The 14,404-nt window shown below is 38.1% G+C and overlaps 1 protein-coding gene across 3 annotated transcripts in view; it reads left to right on the top strand.

Annotated features, from left to right (window-relative positions):
• Positions 1-14,404, top strand: part of DGCR2 (DiGeorge syndrome critical region gene 2) — a 52,859-nt gene that overhangs the window by 18,484 nt on the left and 19,971 nt on the right. For 2 of the 3 annotated variants that reach the window (XM_067306740.1, XM_067306741.1), the window contains 2 exons: positions 3,413-3,535; positions 13,992-14,117. In XM_067306740.1, coding sequence (XP_067162841.1) covers positions 3,413-3,535; positions 13,992-14,117 — 249 coding nt within the window. The remainder of the gene's footprint in view (positions 1-3,412; positions 3,536-13,991; positions 14,118-14,404) is intronic. The other variant, XM_067306743.1, reaches the window with a different exon arrangement.

Raw genomic sequence — 14,404 nt, 5'->3', positions numbered from 1 at the left:
CCTTCCCCGGGGCCCTGCTCCGGGAGGGGCGGGTGAAAAAGTGTCCTCTGGCAGCAGTGAGGCTTTTGGAAAGAGCTGGTCTTAAAAATAAACCGGCAAGCAGGTCGCCGAGTATGTCCAGACTGAACTCCGTTTGGTGAGTGAAAGCGCGAGGGAGGTGGTAAGGTTTTTTTCGGGTGATCGCATACTGTTTGATTCGTGCTAAACCACAATAGGCAACAAATAGAACATGCAAAACAATGAGGGTGAAACTCTTCGAGAAACTCTGCAATGAATTAAGTAGTTCAGTAATACATGGAGATGTTGGCTCAGGGTTAAGATAGTCCAGAAAGTGTTACTGGCAATGTTTCCAGTGTATGGGGATTTTCATTTTGCAGTATTTCTTTCAGTGACACTTTCTCTGCAGTAAAATTGCATAGCACTTCCCATTTTTTGTTTTGAAAGAACTAGTTCATCAGTCATAGCATCGTTTCCACTGGGAGAAAATATTCAGTTGGTTATTCTGAGTGGTGTTTTAGTAAAAATGTTTTGTACTTTTTTCATGTATGCACATTCTTCATAGAGGAGTGTCTGTAATACAGAAAGTAATGACACTGACATGTAATTGCCATTTTAAATCCCTCTAATATTAGTATGGGGTCATCCTTTTATTGGAGCCAGTCAGTATGTAATTGTACATAGCATAGTAATAGCATGTACTGAACTGTAGAAAGACCAAAAATACTCTTTACAGTTTTTCCCATGCGCTCAATGTCTTACAGTGCTTATATGTGAAACATAAGGCTGCAGAATAGCATTCTTCACAGGTTGCATGTGTGACTTACGTTAAAACCAAGTAATAAAAAAGTCAAGAGTTTATTAAAAGCGTTGAACTTTGAACTGAATTTTGTCATACCTGCAACCAGGTATAATGGAAACCTGTAGCTGGGCAAAACATAGTCTTTCAAATGTTAGATATCTACCACAGCCTCCAGTGTAACTTCCATACCTTAAATGGCAATAATAAAGTTTCTTTTTAGGAAACCTTACACTTCATGCTGACATTGCATTAAAATGGTAAAGTGAACTCCAATGATTTATTGTAGAGGTGATGCTTTTCTGTGAACTTAAAATTTGAATAGTTTGAATTTCAGCATGACTTGTATTTCTTCCAACTTAAAGTGCATTTTTTTTCTTTAATTTTCTCTCTTGCTACATTAGGCAAATGAAGCTTAACCTTTTATTCCCCTAGTCACAAACTTTTTTTTTCTCTTTGGGCTAAATGAGATGCTTTAGTTCTTGTTCTGAAAATAACTTTTTTGCATTATGACCTAAGCTGTTAAGATTTCTTTATATTTTTACTGTGCTCTTTCACTGTTAGCTATGTAGGGACTGAGGAGAGCTCTGTAAATGGGTCAGAACGCTCTTGTCTAGCTGCAACTTATGTTGTTGTCAGTAGTAGTCTAGCAGGTCTGTTTGAGTTCTTAGCTATTTTGTGACCTGAATGTTTGTTCTGAGTAGGTGGAGTGTTAAGAGGATATGTCTGTTTTTATTTTTCTAGAAGAGCAGGTCTGTGTTCTGAAGAGAAACTTGCACTGTTAATTTTTGTTCTGATGTAGGAATGTATTTGAAAGAGACCTGGATTTTAGACTACTACCAAATTAGAAGCCTGTTATCAGTAAACTGCCAATTATTAGTGTTTGTCATTTGGGAATGGATGATGGCTGATTTTTACTCTGCCTGTTCATGGTGTCCAAACACTTAAACATAACCTTTGTTTTGATTTGCTTTTAGTTTAGACATGCATTTCAAGAATTACAGTTAAAATTTCTTCTTTTAAGTAGTAAACTGGATGAGAGAGTACATACCTGCATTTTAAATTTTCTTTTAGAGATTTTTTCCTAGTATATAAAAAAGCAAAACAGTTACCTGAGTCTTTCCAAATCAGGGATAAGCATGTTCTACTTTAAAACAATTAAGTTTGAATTTTCTTTCTTAAAAAATAGTGCTGGTTCTGTAGATGTAGCTTAACTGGGATTACTGTGGTTCAATGAGAGTAAAACATGTTAAATTGTTCAAAAACATTGGATGGAAAATTGACATCCACTGTCCTGAAGAAAGATGAATGATGATGGTCTGGTGCGAAGGTGAGCCTATTAATGCTAATGGCGACTTGCAGGCAGATAACCTGCAATCTGTAAATGAGTTTAAAATTGTGCAGCATTTGTATTGGCAGATTTTCCCTGCAAAGTATTTTGAGGAATACAGAAATTACAGCTGAAATATTAGGTTTTGGCATTTGATAGATGGAACTGATAAAAGAGCTTTGAAACACTGTACTTTTTATAATGCTAATTGGGTCTGACAGTATAATGGCAGAAAGTAGGCAGTACTTTTGTAGAAGCAGGCACTACATGTTTGCAGATATTGACAGTTTCCTTCAAAGGATATGCTTGTATGTAGGAATTCTACAAAAGAGCTTAAGCTAGAAAACGAAGATAGGTTCATGAATCTGGAAATTATTTCAGAAATAATTTTACAAAAGGGCTCTAAATTAAGCTGGACAACTGTGCAAATCCAGGTCCTGGCATACGTGCTGACTGGAATGGAAATAATGTTCTGAATTTATGGCATAACCTAGCTTCTATTCTGAAAAACTACCATAATATATTCTTGTTAAACTTTGGTTCTGAGAAAAGTGAACAAGTAGTCTTCTGTGCCCTGCAAAAAGTAAAACGGGTAATGTAATGATGATAGCTGCTCTTGGATCCTAGAACTCTCATCTTTCCAACATAGAATTAGACTTGGGAATACTTTGCAGATGAGGATTCTCCTTCCTCCTCTTGCATTAAAGACACTAGCATGTTTGCAAATATGTGAAAGAAGCAGAAATAAGACTGACTATGTTGCTATTTTTGGAATTGGTTTTGAAAATCCATGCTAGAAACTTCAGAAAATGTTTTGTTCTGACATTATCAACCTGTATTCATAGTAATAATCCCTAAGTTGGAAACTCTACCACTAAATTATATCCATAGTCTTTCTAGATGAAGTTAATGTAGGCATTGAGGCTAGTGGTAAGATCCGAATACTGGCTTTTGTATGCTAGGAAAGCTGAACTGAAGTGGATGAGACTGCATCCACCAAAAATCTGTCATGTAGATCTTATGTGGTATTTTTATCAGGAAGTTTTTCCTATGGATGTCTGACAGCATCCCAGACGGGAAGCAGGACCTCCTGTCTATTAAAATTATAAATGTCCAGTTTAAAACATGGAAGTGGTACGAAACTAAGCTGTTCTTAGCAGACTGAGTTATCCAAAGCTTTTGTCTATTAATCTTCAGTGATACACTACAAGGGCCAATTAGTATGTGTGGACTTATGAGAATAAATAACACTTCAAACAAAACACAACTTTCTGCTTGATTCCTAGAGCTCCGCTGCACCCCAGGGCAGTTTGCTTGTCGGAGTGGTACCATCCAGTGCATCCCTTCAAACTGGCAGTGTGATGGATGGCCCACCTGTGAGGATGAGAGTGATGAAGTTGATTGTCCAGGTAAGTAAAGCTGAGAAAAACATTCATCTCTGAAAGTCAGTTTGTTTTGCAGTGGTACTTTGACAGTTCTCTTTGTAAGATGACTTGCTTATTTTTATTTGGAAAGGGAGTTTGTTTGGTAGGATTGTACCTCTTGTTTATAAGGTTTGAATTGGCATCTCTTCGCTTTGTGTGGCTAATGCTACAAGCAGTTTTTCAGCTGCCTGAATTATACTTCTATTCTTGCAGTCTGAGTAGGTGTTCTGGAGGTGAGGAGAGTTTGTAGTCTAGAAAGACACCCATGTCAGAGAAAAATTATGTTGCAGTTAAACCAAAATGGCATCTAGGCCTGCAGTTACATTCTGAATTACAGTTTTAGTTGTATGAACATATCACTCAAGCTGTGCTGGGCGATGTTGCTGAACTAGGTAGAGAGCTTGTTCCTTTGTTCTTGTGCTGGTTACGCTTCGTGTGCGTATGTGGAGAACTTTGATCTGCCAAACAAACTGGTGTATTTACTCTTAGTAAACTCATGTGGTCATACAAGCATTCAGGAGCTTATCACCCAGCAGTGGTTCTCTGCTAAACTTGTGCATACTGAGCTCTCTCAAAAGATTTTCTGAAAACAGATTCACAAATTTGAACACTTTCATTTGTGTTCTTGAAAAACTGGCCAGTCCAATTTCCCCCACCATGTGTTTTAAAATGAAGAAGGAGCCTGTATTTTTTTTGCTAAGGACAGTGAAGCAGGAATCTGAAAGCATCAATTAGAATTTAATTGTGCTATAATTCAAAATCTGCATCTCTCTGATGTGACTAAACAGCATTCAAGAACTGTTTTCAGAAGTTCTTTGCCATTAAGCTGCCTGATTTGCTTGGTAGAGAATCGTGTGAACTTCATGGTAGTGTCATCACAGCATTCAGTCCATCATTGTGAGTTTTGAGCTGTTTTAGTTGCAGAGGTGCTACAAAATAGTAACGTAAGTGTTTTATAGGAACAAGCTCTTCTAAATATTCATATTTTTGAGTGGAATTGGAAAAGTAAGTCTAACACTTGAACTTTGAAACTGTGCTGCATACAGAATTAAAATGTATTCAGTGCTCTGTTTAGAAGATTTTTGGGTAGTTTGTGTGTGTATATACATTTGAAAAAAACCCCTCTTGTTACTTTCTTCTGGACGCTCAAATTAAGCTATACCTTTGAGATGACTTGTACTTAATGTTAATCTTCAGCGTGGATATCCTGAAAATAGGAAGTTTTTATACTTGTGCTGTTACTCATTGTCCTTTTTAGCTAATTTTGACCAAATGTGAAGGACTAGGGATCTAAAAGTTCTGGAGGCCAACGAAAATTAGTCGATGGGTAAAGCAGAGTCATGATGATATTCTAATTTACTTGAAAAGCACTGAAGTTTTGCCTTGTGGGAATATTAGAACATCCGGAGTCCTTAGTGGAAAACAGAGTTTTTATCTTCTCCTGGTGTCTAGTATATCAGTCAACAATTTAAATTGTTGCATGGAGGCACTGTTCGTGCAGTCTCCCACAGAATACCTTGCTATAGAAGAAAGGAGAAAAATGACAACAGGATGATGATGACTCAAGGACTGGAGTTATGAAGAATATTTGGTGTTTGGCTAGGAAAAGAGTTTTATAAAAGTAACATTTCTCAACAAATAGGCTCTGCCTGTGTGTTGGGGTATAGGATTCATGGGACTGTCTGGCCTCACATGATGAGAAGAGCTTTAAATTAGGAAATCAGAGGAGATGAGTGGGAGAGACTTGCTCCATCTCCATGTCTGTACACAGGAAGAGGAGAGTAACATATATAAAGGGTATTAAAGGGGAAAATGATGGACAGCATAGAGAAGGAAAGTACTCCAGCTGATGAGAAGAGTAATTGGATAAGTAATTGGTGAAAGGGCTGTACTCAGTAAAACAGCCAGAAAGCTGGGTGTGGCGTTTATGAAAGAACTGAGATATTTGCACTGTAATGCAAGGAGTGTAGCCAGCAAACCAGAGGAACAAGAACTACTGGTGTAGGATGTAAAACTATACTATACCTGTAACAAAAATTTGGTGGGATAGCAGTGACCTGAAACAGATATTGAAGGGCACGTGTTATTCAGAGCTGTCAAGAATAAGGACAAGTTGGTGTGCGGATGTGCATATTAACAGTGTGTTAAAAGTAAATCTGAGGTCAAAATAAATTTGGAAAAGTACAGTCCTGAAGTTGTGCTAGAAGCTTAATTTAGACCACCAATGTGCGAACAGGGATAAGGTTTTTTATGCTGGGGAAAGTAATACATCTGTGAAAAGTCATAGGAGAGACTAACTTCGGAGACATTGGAGAAATAATGCTACTAATAATAGTAGGACCTAGTCATACTCAGGAGTGATAACTTTATTCTTTGGTCACTGAATTAACAAGAAGTGATGTAGCTTTAAATTTAGAAAATACCTTTAGATTTAGATGAGTAACCATGAGATGATTCAGTTAAATTTAAATACTTTTTAATTAAGGTTCTTAATTTCAATGAAGACAGACTGAACACTAAAAAGGACTAGTGAAGCCACCTGGACTTGTGAAACTTAAATAATTAAAACATCTTTTAAATTAAAAGGGATGAAGTCTCTCTGAAGCATTAAGAGAAAGCCTTTAAGAAAGGGCTCTGAATCTGGTTGGGAAACTTGTTATGTTTCAGCCTTTGAGCTACTAATGGCACACTCCAATATGAGCAACATGAAAACTATCAGTAGCAGTGAATTAGGTTGTGGTGTTGATGGTGTTGTTTCAATGACTACTTTCTTCTATTGCTATTTTCAAAGGTTTAACACAAAGCCATTGTAAGTTATTTGGCACTGTTAGTTTAGTTCACCTTTCTGTGCCTGATTTCATTCATGTTAGTAGCAAAATTCCTATTTAACTAAAGAGGGTGGTTTAGTAATAAATTAGTCTGGTAATCATGTGGTGTTCTAAGTGCAAGACCCCCACACCCCCAACTGTAAGACTTTTTTGTTAGAACCATTTCTTTCAGCGTTTTTTCAGAACACCATTAGGTAAGTCTGAAGAAGTATATAGAATATACACTTCTGTTGGTATACCATTTTTCAGAAGATAGAGTTATCATAGCTGTTTTTCATTCTTATTGTCTCTTCTCAGAATGACCGTTTTCCTTTAAGCATGGAATTCTTTTCAATTCTAGCCTTAGTGTGTAAAGTGCTATTCCCCCTGCCCGTCCCAGCGGGCATGCAAACATTAGTGGGATCTGCATCAGTGATTACCCTCTGTCCGTCTGTCTGATAGGCCTTTTGGCTGCTCACTTTTGTTGGCATACTAAAAATTGCTGGGAGGATTTATGTAGCATGTGCCTGCAACTCTCTTCTGCTTAGGCTTTTGAGAAGACTCACGAAAATTGTATGCTCTTCCAAATCAAGAGTGCTTGATCCTAAAACTAATTTAACCAAAATTCATATATTCTGTGAAATGGTTAAAACGTGTTAGTATCTTATATAGGCACTTCTTACAAATGGGAATTTCTTATTTCTACTCACTTCCACTGCACATTTCTAGTAGTCAAAGTAGTAGCTTAACTTTTCCATCTTTATATAAAAGTTCTGTATTTGGCTTTTAATGCTTATTAGATTTCCAGCTTTTCTTCTACCAGAATGTCAGGTCAGCTTCTCCAAATATCCTACCTTCTCTACTGACCGTCTGGTCAAAACTCATTTTCAGCAGTATGAGTAGAGCTGTGTTCAGGGTAGTTCTGGCTGCTTACCTGTGTTTTATGCTTGTGCTGCATGATAGATGTTAGCTTCTGTTATATCTGGGCATAGAAGGACTGTCTTAAATTCTCGTGCTTTTTCCAAATCCTATCCACAGTAATTTCTCAACTTGCAATTGTAGGTGATCATTGTTCTTGCTCTCTTTTTTTCTTCCCTTTTTTTTTTTTTTTTAAAGAATTCTTCAGGTATGAGTGATTAGATTGTGCTGTCAGTAGTCCTTGTGTTTCTCCCAGTGTCTGAATTAGAAAACCTTCAGCAAGCCCTTCAGTGCGCCCCCTTGCTTAATGCCGTATTCTTCCTGTATTAGGTGTGTCACAGTACTGTTTTCTAGAGATCCTTGGTTGGAAGTGAGGATACTGCAGAGTTTCTGTGGATGCAGCTGATCTGAATTCTTATTTTTCTTTTTTTTTCTTTTTCTGAGTTTGGGGCCACAAATCCAGCTGGACACATGGCTATCCCTTAAGGCTGTGATAGGCAGCGGTTGCAAGATGTTGCTAGGGAGGATAGTTTTGGAGCCCCTCTGTGGTTCCATGTTGAACAGTAAGTTTTTACATGTTTTAAGCTGAGAATGGGAGCCTAATTTCAGACAGAAACAATCTTGTTAGGAAGCTAGCTGTGAATGCTGCTCTTGAGCAATGTCTTCTTACATACTGTTCTTAAGGATTCCCCAAGACACAGTATTAGAAAGAAATGTGTAGACTTGCAGGTCTCTTGCCCTAGCACATACATGCTGTATCATTTTTGGATCTGGAAAAACTCCTGCATGGAGCAAGCTGAAGGTATGGCCAGTAACTGATAAAGCAGCAGCTGCAGCATGCTGGTTGACAGCAGCCATAAACTGCTTTCTGCATTTCATTTTGCCAAAGATAGTCTTCTTGGTGTGCGGTGGCTGTGAGCTCTTATTCTCCCAGCAGTTCACCTGCTTCACCCCATCTCTTGTTCTTTCCATTCACCCTTTCCTTTTATCTCCCTCTTAGGAGCTTCCAGACTGGATTATGACTAGTTTCCTCTGCTTCAGGAGAGTCAGTACAGCCAAAAGTTTCAGATGAAGGAAGAAGACACCACTTTAGGTGGTTGATGTAATATGTTCTCCTTCACTAAATATCTTTATCATCTAATTTTCAATTTGCCTCATGGGCTTAGAAGCTTTAATATGCCTTCTAAAACGGTTTCAGCCCTATTCTTCTTGTCAGTATCCTCGCTTTGCTTAATCATGCATTGAGAATAGCATTTCCGTTGATTAGTCTGGCATTTCCTTCCTTAATTGAGCATTTGTTCATATATTATGAAGTACTATGAGCGGAGATTTGCAATCTGCTTTCTTTAAACTGTTTTGTGATTTATGTACTTTTTAGCACATGGCCTTTTTAAGATAAACGATAATGATAAAGAGCCCCTGATCACTTCCACACTTCTTCTGAACCCTTACTGAACTTGTATGTGATGCAGCCTTTTACCCTACTTTTTTGTGTTTAAGTTATAAGCTCTTTACTGTCAGGGCAGTCTATAGTTTTGAATAGTGCACAGCAGGGTGCTATTCTTGGTTGGCATCTGTTTCTTAGCATAAAGCAATTGATAATGTAAAGCATGGAGCTGCATGATCTGAGAAGAATCGCTCCTTTTTAGGAACATGTGAGCTGCATTTTATAAGTCTTTAGGCACAAAAGTTGATTTAATCCTGAAGTTCTCTCACCTCTCAAATTGCCAGATTGAATTAAATGCTTCCCAAGCTTTTGGCAGGTAATATGTTAGACCGTGAGCCTCAAATTTCCTGTCCATGTAGTTATACGAGAAAAGAACTTTCAAGAACTGTGGTCTACCCTCATAAGATTTGTCTGTCTTGTACTCTTGTCTTGCTCTGAATAACACTGTAAAAATTACTAGCAGCTGGTGGGAACTTGGATCTCTTTGAATCATTCTTCTTAATTTTGTGGAAACAGTGAACTTACATGGCATGTAATTTGAATTAGCTGTTGCTTGATATTACATTGAAGTAACATCAAACCTTGTAGGATTTTATTTATAAAAATTCTGGGCCAAACTTATTCAATGTTGCTTGTATAAAAGAAGGAGAAAAATGGGAGAAGACCATCCATTATTGGAGATGTATTTAAAAGTATTTGGGTTCATTTTGAGATGACCATATTCTTCCTCCCACCATACTTGACATAACAAAATTCCTGTATTTTTTTTTAACTAGACCATCAAAATGTCTTAGTGAACAAAGCAGCTTTCATATGCAAATTTTGAGAATCTGTGCGTTTAAACAGGAGCAACTCAGATCTTGGAGCAAATAAGGTATCGGGAGACCTTGCTTCACAAACAATTTTATTTGGAGGCCATTTGAGTGGAGAGATGTGGTAGTATTCCCACTTTACAGAGATGGAAATGCAAAGATTTGAGGTCAAGTGTTATGCTTTGAATGTACAATCTGAGGTTTGCAGGAGGTTTGACTACTCCAAGTGCTCCATGTTAGATAGCATGTACTATACTGCAGCATAGTCCCTGTTGAATTCAATGGCAGGTGTAGTATCTCAGCACTTCTGCAACCAGGCAAGTCTTAATAGTACATCTGACCTTATGAAGTGTTGGGCTTGAGTGACTTGTCTACTGGGGCGCAGTAACTCTGGAAACCACTTCAACTGCCCTAGTCCCAACATTCCCATCCATAGGAGTCCTGACCCTACGAGGGCCTCTTCATATTAGTTTAAGGTCCTGACAGTCTCTTCTGTCTGCTCCTTATTTGGTGAAAGCAGACTTTGCGACATGTGGCAGATTGCAATTTCTCTTCCAGCTTGTCAAAACACTGTTTTCCATTTACGATGGTGTTTGTCCCCCCATGCAGTGCTTCTCAGCAAGTGTATGTTCCAGCCTGTTCCCGTCTCGGCTGCTGCCAGCTCTGGCTTTGTTTGGTCGCGGCTCTCAGCTCATGTTCCATTTGCACTGCTTGCATTTCTGTTTCCTTTTACTTGGTCTGAATGAAGGAGACACTGAGGGTACGAAAAAGGAGCTTTCCGCTCTCCTTGTGCACTTGGCTTCTGCAAATGAGACGTAAAGTGCAAAGAAAGCAGTGCTGTGACCCTGTGGGCACATGATGCAGAGGAATCTCTATGGATGTGTACAGTGAAGGACTATGGAGGACTTAACTGAATTCTTTCCAGCCTCTGTGGATAATGGGCAAACTCCTGTTTATTTTGGATGACTTCATTTGTCTCCTTCCTTTTCCTTCTGTCCCCAAAAGGAACAGCACAACTATACACATGGAGCAAAAATTTTCTGCTGGATTTCAAGGCTGTGTTTTGCATTTGGAAGCCACAGCACTTGCTACAGAATGATCGTTAGTAGTGTGGGCAAAACTTCTCCCCCTTCCAGTCTCTTCATTTTCATTTTTGTTCTGAAAAATGGTTGAACTGTTTTGATTTAAATCTGAAAAAGATTACCAATATAAATATAATAGGAGCCATCCATCATGGTAAACTTTCATTCCTGAATAGGGAGTTTGAAGTTTTAAACAACTGAAAATACAGTCACATAATCAGAAGTGTTGGGCAACTTTCCTGATGCGTAGTGCTATTACTCAGACTGTAATCATACTAGAGTGAATTAGATAGTAACTGTTTGTAATCTGGAAGCAGCTAGAGGAATACTAATCCTGATTTTATCCATTTGGAAACAGATTGGAGGATGTTCAAGTCTACCATGATATGGATTTCGGGGGGGAGGGGAATTGTACCCTACAAATCTTTCCTTGAACCTATTTTTCCACTTCCCCCACCAACTAACAAACAAAATCCTTATCTGGCATAATTGTATGGCGTCAAAGAGGACATAGAACTATCCTGACTAGTAAAGATACTTCTGCTGTTATTGCTTGTGATTGTAATTTCTAAATAATAAAGGTTTTGGAAAACAGCTTGTCTTCCCAAAACTGATCGCTTTCAGAATATTGAGTGTGCACATCAGCACTAAAAATGTTTGGTTTTCCCTTTTGAAACATTCAAAGGTGGTTAGATGATGAACTTCTGGCCTAGGTTGATATCCTGAAGCTTAGTCCATGGCACTATTCATTTCTTTTTAAAGATAAAAATATTTTCATAAAGAAATCAAGAACTGCAAAGTATATAGAAAAATCTTCTGCAACGTATTGAAATAGTACTATAGAAAAATACTCCGAATTACACCTTTGCCACCAGAATCTACAGCTGCTTTTCCCTGCAGTCAAGTGGTTTGCAGGCTTGTTTAGCATGCTCTCTTTTTTGCCCCAGAAAAAATTGCCATCTTTTCTTTACTTGGAGACAGAAAATTCAATTCAAATAGAAGCAATTTTGTATTTGAAGGGCTTCAGTTCATTAAGCAACTGACAATGTTGGGCTTAAAGGATAACTTACTTGAGATGGCTGCTTTCCCTCTCAAGTTCTGTCGGGCTGCCGTTGCAGGTCTGCTGACGCTGGTACGTTATATAAGCAAATCTTGTGGAGGGAATGAATGTCCTGCTTCCTGGGTGATGACTGATAACTCACTTTGATCTATACAGTTATATTTCTAAGCATCTGGGATAAATTCTGTCAGTTTAAGATGTTATCCCGAGTAACCCTTTCTTAACCTTGCATATTAAAACCTGTGAACTTCTGTTTCATTACTGGGGGAGTTAAATTGTTAAGTGCTTGTGGGCGTTCTGTTTAGCCTTGGAGGGTCAGCCATATGGTGTTGCATCTGCTCTGCAGACTTCTGAAAGGCAAGTCATTCTTTTCGTGTTCAGTACTTACTGGTTCTTTAGTTTTAGAAGTTACCATTTAATGCCATGGAAAAAACGGAGCTTCCCATGCTGAGCTCAGTTCATCTTTGATAAAGTGTTCTGCATTAAGTGGTGGTTTTTTTTTTTTTTTTTTTAGTCTTAGTATAATTAAAGATTTGCTATTTTTCTTAGTTATCACTCTGAAGATCATAGTATAAATACTGCTGCTGAACTTTTAGGATTACCAACAGTCAAATTCTAAAAGTAGATCGGCCTTTTAAAGTAATGCAAACAACCAGTGGTCTTCGTTGTCAAATTATTTTGCCGTTTTGTGGCCTTTGAAACATATAGTAACTGAATTTCTAGACGCAAACTTCTTGCTTGTGATAAATTATATGTTCTAATACTGAATACTTTATTCCTCTAAGGCCACGTGAGTGTATTGTGTAGCCATTTCTTAATGGGTGATCTCTACAGACATGTAATTCCTGGGATAATGTGATAATTAAATATCCACTGCTTATCCCATTAACCCAGGGCAAACTCAGTATGGTAGAGCCAGATGAAGGCAAAACTGCTCTGCTGTTCCTGGGCTCCAGCTACTGGTTTTTTGCTCATCTGTGCTAAGACTGCGTTCCAAGGAATGTATTGTTTGATGGTGGGACTGGAGGTCTTTCCCACAGGCTAATATACCAAGCAGCCTCAAACTCTGGGTTTGAATTATCATGAAATTGCTGTGGACCTCTTGCTTTTTAAGGATAGTCTGAAAGGAGACAGTTGTATTGACATAGTTTTGAATAGGGTTTAAACAGATATCATTAAACCCACTGAAAAAGATGTAGCTGCTCTTTATTTTGGCCCATGACTGGCTTATTTGGTTTAGCTAGGGTAAATAGAGCTAATCAGCTTTAAAGGAAAATAAGCTGATTTTTTTCTAATAGAAATAAATGGTCTGCATAGCTCTGTGCTGGTTGAATTGTATTAGCTTAAGTAACATCTAGTAGTATTAAATAACATACTAGTAGACATTTCTAATGCCTGCTAATCTATTTCTTGGATTCTTCATCTTTCTCTTTTGAGGGTTCATCCCCTGTTTCTAGATTAATCTTTTTTTTGTGTTCATTTCAGTCTTTCTCAACAGTTTCTCCCCACCAACACTCCAGCCTTCCTACTTAAGAATGTTAGTTTTACTGGCTAAGGTCCATCCTGTAGTGTCTGCACCTGAACATGTGTGCTCCTTATTAACTGCTGGTAGGCATGTGGGACCCCCCAGCATCTTCCCTGAAATTACGTCCTGCACTGTTCTTCATTAGTTCTTGAATCTAATAGTTTGTCACATACACCTATTTGGAAGACCTGACACCTACGTTAGGGTATGTTTAAAAATTTTTTTTTCTTTCTCCAGAAATAATGAGCTAACATTTCCTGTAGAAGCTTGAAAGTGATTGAAAAGCGTTGTTCTTCTGGCTGAAGATAGATTTCCTAGTTTCAGTTTTGTCCTAGATCTCAGAGAATGTGTTGGAAAATATATTGGAGGAGTTGGCTTAGATACTTGTACACACAGTTGAGAAACTAAGCAGCTGGAGAGTGGGTAGTTCTGTAAACAAGAACAGATAAAATGCACTGGGAATGATGCATTTGCTGCAGCAACTGAAATGACAAATGTCAAGTTCTGTGCACAACTGCAGTTGAAAATCTGCCAAAATATTTAGCTTAATTTGCAAGACTTGTGTAATGGCTCTCTTGTTGTTGGCTCTCTTCAGTTGTGTCCATTTTTATGTACTGCATAAAATGGCCAAGCTGTTATTGGAGGGATTTACCCTTTTTTGCCGTCCTTTGTTAACTATGTTGTTTATCATATTTTTCTCTTGAATTAAGACCCAGGAGAAGCTTAGTAAAGTGAAATCTGTCTTTGCTTGCATCTTTCACATGTACTGACTATTCCTTCTTATCCCTAGGCTTGACAGGGGACCAGCGAACTTACCATGGGAAGGAGAATGTCGACTCCAGGCATAATCGAGGAAGAGGAGGAGAGACGACCCGCTTTCACACTGTCAATGTGGCACAGCCTGTCCGATTTAGCAGTAAGTTGCAGACTGGGAAATCTGGCCCATCTCCCTACTAATTAATTTACTAATTTAAACTACTTTTTTTTCAAGGAGAAACTTAATAGATTTTTCTCTTGCATATTTTTTCTTTTCTTGGACCAGGTTTTATTTGTGTGCATTACTTTTTAAGTTTGTTGCATACTTCATTTATATATGTTCTGTTATATTGCATAGTTTATATAGCAGTCTGATACACAGACTCCTACTCCCTAATAATCATATTTTTGTAAAACAGGAGTGGCAATCTTCTGTTATAAACTATG

This window comes from Apteryx mantelli, chromosome 17, assembly GCF_036417845.1.
Source record: "Apteryx mantelli isolate bAptMan1 chromosome 17, bAptMan1.hap1, whole genome shotgun sequence".
Taxonomy (NCBI): Eukaryota; Metazoa; Chordata; class Aves; order Apterygiformes; family Apterygidae; genus Apteryx; species Apteryx mantelli.
Note: the sequence above shows the minus strand (reverse complement) of the source record. Positions and strands in the feature narration are given on the sequence as shown.